Genomic DNA, 8,176 nt, shown 5'->3' on the forward strand with positions numbered 1-8,176 from the left:
TTTCCTTTTTTTTTTGGATGACGCCTATGTTTGTGGTTCTTCTTCTTTTAATTTACGTTTCTGTAATTTTTTTAAATTTGTATACAGTAATTTGTTTTTATATTTGACAAATGTGTTTTCATCTGTTTTATTTATTTATAAATTACGTGGCAACTGCTAATTTTAAGTTTTTTTTAAGTTTAAGTTTTTTTTATTTATTTTCAGTTTTTTTTAAAATTACATGGTGAGGGTTTTCATGCGTTTTTTTTATTTATTTTATTGTCCTGTGTATTTTAAATAATTTAATTTTAAATATTTAATTTAATTTTACTTTTAATTTTAATTTTAATTTTACTTTTAATTTTATTTTAAATATTTAAATAATGTAAATAATCTAAAAAATTTAATAAGTAAAAAATTAAAATAAATATTCAAAAAATTTAAATCGTAAAAATTTAAATAATTTAAATATTCAAAAAATTATTTTAGCAAAACAAATTAAATAATTTAAATATTCAAAAAATTTAAATAATTTAAAATGTTAATATTTTAAATTTAAAAACAACTTTAAACTCAAATCGTAACCAAACACATAAAACAAAACTCAAGTAATAAATTATTTTTAAAACTCATAACCAAACACATAATTTGAAACTTCATACTACTTTCAAAACTCTACACTCAAATTATAACCAAATACATAACAAAAAAATTAAATATTTAAAACTATTTTTATAAAATAGAGTTTGAATTTATTTTTATAAAACATTTTAACAAAAAACAAAAAAATGTGTTTAATTTTTTTTTTCAACTTTCTTTGTTTTTTCTGGAAAAATGTGTTTTTTGGGAATTTTTTTTTTATTTTTTTATTTTTTTGTGTGTTGCCGCATGCCCCTCTTTCATGAGGGGTAGTTTCGTAAATTTAGCTTAGCATTGGAACTTGCCAAGCAACTGTGAAGCTTTTGTCCGTTAGTGGCTAAATAAGCCTCTTTTGTCATTTAGTGGCTAATATAGCCTGAAATCAACATCCCAAACAGGCTCTAAATTAGACATAAAACTTTCCTTCAATAATACTTAAAGAATTATTTAAAATATTCTAATAAAAATCAAGTAAAAAGGCCAAAAAAACAACTCAAAAGTCAATTTTTTATTTTATTTTTTGACTTTTTTAGATTATGCCAACTCTCTATTTTTTATACTTTTTTTAAGAAAAAAAAAAATCAAAAAATTAACTTTTATCATAGTTTCCCAAAAAAAACTTAAAAAGCCACTTAAACCTATCAACTTTTTTAGATTTTGTATTTTTTTAATTTTTTTATATAACTAAGCCTTCGTTTGGGAAGTGGGTTGACTTTTTGACTTTTTAATTTTTTTGACAATTTTAGCCTGGGCTAAAATGTTTGATTTGGGAAAGACTTTTTGACTTTTTGACTTTTTTGACTTTTTTTGTGAGAGAAGAATGTAATGATTATGGGTTGAATGTGATATTTTATTTTTTTGGGGCTAAAATAGCTTATTTTATTTTTTGTGGCTAAAATAGTCAAAAAAGCCCCGTTTAGCTCTTTCCAAACGGAGCCTAAGTGAGCCCACCACAAAGGGAGTGTTTGTTTGAACATTTTTTAGCCAACTTATAACTTTTAACTTAAAAAAAGTTATTTTAGACTGTTTGGTTAAACTTATTTCAAACAGTTTGTGATTTTAACTTATTTATCTCAAAAAAGATGATTTTGAAAAGCTAATCACCCCTTACTTCTGATTATCAGTGTCTGCTATGGACATATTAATTTACGGTTATACTCTTAGATTTTTTTATTTTTTTTAAAATAGAAAAAGATCCAAATGAATTATAGATTATTATTATTTTTTATAAGAAATGTAAACAAGTAGTGAATAACAAAAAATAAAAGTTAATTGAAAAAGTCATTTCACACCTAAACACTAGTCAGCTACTTAAATCTATAATCCAACAGGTACACTAAATAGATTAACAGTTTCTAATTAAATTTATAATTTATGATTTATAATCTACTTTAACAGCTATACCAAACGGGACTAAACATGTGATTCATTTGGCATCCAACCAAATATAAGAAAGTCACAATTGTTTTTCAATTCTTTATGAACTTTTTTCTCGAATTCGTATTTTTTTTTTATAACTGTTTTAGTTCAAATTTCTAACATATCAACTTTTTTAGATTTTTGCAATTTTTTTTTTTAAATTACTAAAACAGCCCAACACAAACTTAGAGTTCATTTGGCGTCGAAAGTCACTTTTTTTTTTTCAATTTTGAATGAACTTTTTTCTTAAATTTTTGTTAATTTTTTTTTTTTTTTTTTTTTTTCGTTCGTCTAGGAAAAAAGAATTTACAAATAAAAAAAAATAAATCAAAACAAAAGTAAAAAAGTCTATCATTTTTTATTTTATTTTTTTATCTTTAATGATTTTTTTAAAAAATATATATATTTTTTCTATCATTACTACAGCTAGGATCATGTCAAACCACATTGGGGCGTGACAAACAATGGCTTCAAAGCGAGTGCAAAGTTACCACAAAAGACCCAAAGGCTCGAACATGAGAAATACTATGCTACACACGCAAATTATCTCATTTATGAATTTAATTATTACAAATAATATAACTTATTGTTACGATGAGAGTCATAATTAAAAAAATGATTTAAAACTAAAGCCTTGTTTGTCATTTTTAAAAAAATTAAAAAGTTACTATCTTATTTAAGTCATATCATTTTATTTAAGTTAAATCATCTTTTTAACACATCATTTCAAACCCAACCCTAGGGTGAGCAGCGGATATACCGATCGGCCAAAACTAACTGAACTGAACCGATTCGCCGCATTTTGGACGGATGTGTGATGACGAGCGGACGATTGCGGATTGATTTTCTCCAATCCGCCAATTTGGCTGACGAATGACGGATTTGAGGTTCCTTTGACCGCAACCAAACCGCCAAACCGAAAGCACACTTAGTAATTTATAAGATTTTGTGTTTTCAATTTGTTTAAATATTTTGTTTGTGTTTTCAATTGAAAAAGAATTCAAATATTCTGTTGAAAAAAAGTTTTCAACTTGAATATTTTTTTTTGAATTGAAAAAAATGAACGTATTATTTATCTATATTTTTTGGTTTCTAAATCTAACTCTAAAGTAATAAATAGAAAATATGATATATGCTGGTTGGTTTTTGTTTTCAAAAATATATATAAATGTAACAATACATAGACATACAATCTCTACTATTGCTCTGTTCATGGCTTTGGTGGTTTGAATTGTTTTTATATTTTAAGAACTACAGACTGTAAAACTTTATGTGGATGAGGCATGCTGTGATTGTAATATTCTAAAATTTCAAACTTTCTTTCTTTGGATGAGGCATGCAATAATTGTAATACTTTTTTAAGTTATTAACTGTAATACTTTTTTTTTTTTTTTGAGGAAGTGCACAAGTTGAACTATGTTGAAAATTTATAAAATTTCAAACCGCCAAACCAATTTGTATCCATTCGCCAAACCGCCAATTTGCTCAATCCACATCCGCCGGATTGGCGGACGAAAGTGGATGGATTTTTTCCAATCCGCCAATCCGGCGGACGGATGACGGATTGGAGGTTCCGTGGCCGCAACCAACCCGCGCCCACTCCTACCCAACCCATATGCAACCCATATTTCATAAAAAGTTAAAAAATATCCTTATTTAGATTATCCCAAACTACTTCTAAATATCAAATAAATTATATAATTAAAAAATTCTTAAATCATAACTAAAATTCTATTATAATTAATATTGTTACAAGGAATAACACAGTAAAATTTTTTCATTAACACAAAAGTCATAATCAAATATGAATGTGGACCACGAGTTTGTGGTGAGCATGGTTTGATTTCTGGGACACAATGAGCTTGTTTGTTTTTATTTTTAAAAAAATATTTTTCAGATTATTTTTCGTATTTTTTTAATTTTATTGAATTTTTTTAATATTTTGAATAATTTTTTTATTTTTTAGACACACTTAACATAAATACACTTAAAAAGTAAAAAAATTGTAAATTTTTTTTTTTAAAAATTTACTAAATACCAAAAATATAAAAAATACAAAAATTTAGTACATTTTTTATATTTTTATATATTTATTAATTTTTTAAAATATTTTTTACTTTTTAGATATATCTAAATAAGATACATCTAAAAAAATAAAAAAAAATATTTAAATTTTTTAAAATATTCACTAAAAATAAAAAAAAACGAAAACCAAAAATTAGTCGAGTAAGAGCATCTCCAACGGTGAATCAGATTTTTCACCAAATTTGAGTAAAAAATGACCAATTTTACCAAATTTGATACCACTCGCTCCAATGGTGCACTTTCATCAAATTTGTGCCGGGGACAACCGATTGGTCGACCGGTTAAGCCAAATTTTTTTTTTTGAACTTTTTGAACCTTTTAGTGGTCGACCGGCTGGTTAACCGGTTGGTCGACCGGTTAGGCAAAATTTTTTTTTTTTTTTTTACTGTTTGAACCTTTTCTTCGAACCGTTTGAACCTTTAGGCGGTCGACCGGTTGGTCAACCGGCCGGGCAACCGACTGGTTGACCGGTTAGTCTCTCCCAACGGTTAGGAACAGTAATTTGGTAAAATGCTTCGCCTGTTCTCATTTTGGTAAAAGATTTGCTGAATTCTCGATTTGATATCGATTTGGTGAAACCGTTGGAGCTCAAAAAAGTGACTTTTTCATCAAATTTTGAATTTGATACCAAGTTTGATGAACCGTTGGAGATGGTCTAAATCGTATTGGATTCTGCTTGTGACTCTACCTTTTGTTTTGAGATTGATGCATTCTCCACTTATTTTGTTGGTGAATGATTTCCTTTGAGTTAAAAAAAATCTGACAATAATACTTAGGTATAAAAATTACAATGATGCCTCCAAAAAAACACACCATTTTTTCAAGTTGCAAAAAAAAAAAAAAAAACATATGATACATACCTTGTATAAAAATTACAATGATGCCTTCAAAAAAACACTATTTTTTCAAGTTGCAAAAATAAAAAACAGATGATACATACACCTTAGAATTTCCCCTCCAACATATACATTTCTTTACCAAACCAAAGAACGTAACAAAGGAGTTGCTAAATGCCAAACGGTCTCTCTTCTCGTCTAATCTCTCTCATCAAACCTTGTTCTTCATTCAAACCTCTCTCTCTCTCTCTCTCTCTCTCTTCTTCTTCTTCTCCTCCTCTCTCTCTCAAATCAGGCCCATCAATGGAAACCTCACTAAAATTCCAAGAAAATCAAAACCCATCTCTGATTAGATCTCCAAACAGCCATAGCACCAACACCACAAGCAGCAGTAGCAGCAACAGCAGCAGCAATGGACTCCACCACCACCACCCACCATCACTACCACCACCACCAACACCCACCCCACCCAAACCACCCATTACCAGATCCGAACCCAACAACCCATACCCAACAACCTTCGTCCAAGCAGACACTTCCTCCTTCAAACAAGTAGTCCAAATGCTTACCGGATCCTCCGAAACCGCCAAGCTCGCCGCCGCCAATAAATCCGACCCGCCAAAGAACCCGATCCCACCCATCAAAACCGGACCCAAGAAACAACCCTCTTCCAAGCTATACGAGCGGAGGAACAGTCTCAAGAACTTCAAGATCAGCCCTTTGGTTCCCGGATTCGTCCACGGATCCGAGTTCTCGCCCCGGAAACCCGAGATTTTGTCTCCGAGTATTCTTGATTTTCCGTCCCTGGTTCTCAGCCCGGTCACTCCCCTCATACCCGACCCGTTTAACAGATCCCCGAACTTGAATATGGAGGCTGAGAAGCAAGCGATCGCCAAAAGGGGGTTCTATTTGCACCCGTCTCCGGCGAGTACTCCGAGAGATTCGGAGCCCCGACTGTTGCCTCTGTTTCCGGTCACCTCGCCCAGAGTTTCAGGTTCTTCTTGAGAGAGTTTTTTTTATTAATCTAAGGTTTTTTTTCTTCTTTTTTATAATATGTTTTTCTATATATATGTATAATTTGGAATTAATGAGGCTAATGTTGTTATATATATTTGTAATGGACAATTGAGAGAGAGAAAAAAGAAAGGGAAAAAAGGAAGACAATCTTTGCTTCAATTCTATAAGTTGATCTCTGTTTCTTTCATTTGTCTTTAATTGTATCTCTTAATTATTTTTATTTTTTAATTATCATTTTTTTTCAACTATTTTTTGGACCTTTTAGTTCAATTGTTTCGATACATTCTTAATTATTAAATTATTTTTCGAAATTTATGTTTTTTAAAATTCTGACATAATTTATTGATTAAGATTACATTAAACCAATAAAAAAAATTTGAGAATTGAAAATGTTTAATTGAATTACAATTCTTCTATGAATACAAAATTCAATTATAGAATCGGACAGACTTTTTATATATGATTAGTGTTTTTTTTTTTTTGTTTTTAACTAACTAGATGTTGGTCAGCATCTGGATTAATTCAGGACTTGAAGTTAAACAGTCAGATAAATTTCTAATTTGTTAAGGACCTAGACAAACTAATAATGACCTCTTCAAGGGTCTCGTCTGAGAACATGGTAGTTTTTTTTATTTTTTTATAAAAAAAAATTGTGTAGAAAAATAAAAAAATATGATAATTTATATTAACCTTTTAATTTTTTTTTTAAATACTTATCTTATTCTCACGTATTTAAGGCACAATCAACCTCAAATTTATACAGGAATAGTTTGTGTACTTAGCATTTTGCATTCAATTATTCAATTATGAGTTGCAAGACTTCAAAGTTGTGGAAAATTCACACTTTTTCTGTCTACTACACATGCTCCCTCCTTCTTAGTTATTAGACAAACTTCTAATGACCTCTTAAAATAAATCAAACTCAAAATTAAATCTTATCCTCAGTGTTATCGCGTAATCGACTTGGGATTTATACATGATTAGTTTATGTAGACTTAGGTGCTGTTTGGGAAGTTTGGTTTTTGGTTTTTTTTTTTTTTCCATTTAAAGGCAAATTAGCTACAAAATTAAAAAAAATCAATCCAAACAAAATAACACATCAAATTTCATAATCATTTCGCTTTTTATTTCACAAATATTATATTTAACTATAAAAAAATTTAACTATTTTTTCGAACATAAATTTTTTTTTTCTCCAATAATATTCTATAACTAAAAAAATTTACAAAAAAAATTATTTCCCAAACGCTCATTTAGTAGTGTTTTAAAAAGATGGTAAAAAATTAATTTTTTGATTTTATTTTTTGATAATTTTTTTTGATTTTTTTAAATATAAAAAATGAAAAGGTGATGAAACTTTAAAAAATTAAAAAATTAATTTTTACCGCATTACCAAAACGTCCCTTAGTATTTTGCATTCAATAATTCAATTATGAGTTGCAAGACTTTAAAGTAGTGGAAAATTCATACTTTTTCTCCCCACACTCCCTCTTTCTTTGAAGTGAATTGATGGATGAATGAGATATATTCTATTTAAAATATATATATCTATTTAAAATATGTGGGTATATAAATATATATTTTGGGGTTAGAAGAAGTGGAGATGAATATAGGGTGGGAAAAGAAGGGGTTAATCAATGGTGGGGCAAATGGCGCTTAGCTGTCAATGAAAGAGTAGAAGAATGGGCAAGGAATCTTGACCCTTTTTGTTGTCTGTCTCAATTTTTTAGGTGTTGTTTGGCAAGTTGATTTTTGACTAAAATAATCACAAAAGATAAAATAGATTATTTTAGTCACAAAAAATAAAATATCATATTTAATTCATAATCATTACATTTTTCTCTCATAAAAAAATTAAAAAAATTAAAAAGTTCAAAAATCTTTCTCAAATTAAATTTTTTAACTCACGTTAAAATAAAAAAAAATCAAAAAATTAAAAAGTCAACTAACTTCCCCAAAAAAGGCTAAAATATGCCAAAGAGAGGGGGAGAGGTATACATACTAATGTTTTTGTTTAAGATGGATTTTTTTAGTTTGATTTTGGTTATTTAATTATTTTAATTTGACTGAAAAAATTGTGTTTGATATAATGATTGACTTTTTTTAAAAGTTAATTTAATAATAAATAAAATAAAATAATTATAATTTAAATGTAATATTTTATTTTATTAATTAAAATATATATATATTTTTTATCTTTA

General features: G+C 28.0%; 1 protein-coding gene across 1 annotated transcript; it reads left to right on the forward strand.

Moving 5' to 3' along the window:
* Window positions 1-5,075: 5,075 nt before the first annotated feature.
* LOC114295653 (VQ motif-containing protein 4) lies at window positions 5,076-6,134 on the forward strand. The gene has a single exon (XM_028239959.2). The coding sequence runs from the start codon at window positions 5,133-5,135 to the stop codon at window positions 5,961-5,963; it is 831 nt and encodes a 276-aa protein (XP_028095760.2). The 5' UTR covers window positions 5,076-5,132; the 3' UTR covers window positions 5,964-6,134.
* Window positions 6,135-8,176: the final 2,042 nt, after the last annotated feature.

Source organism: Camellia sinensis, chromosome 9 (assembly GCF_055761805.1).
Source record: "Camellia sinensis isolate YWXY chromosome 9, ASM5576180v1, whole genome shotgun sequence".
In the NCBI taxonomy this organism is placed as follows: Eukaryota; Viridiplantae; Streptophyta; class Magnoliopsida; order Ericales; family Theaceae; genus Camellia; species Camellia sinensis.

What these genes read in the sequence shown, in the direction of transcription:
- LOC114295653 (XM_028239959.2), top strand. Translation starts at nt 5,133, where the DNA reads ATGCCAAACGGTCTCTCTTCTCGTCTAATCTCTCTCATCAAACCTTGT.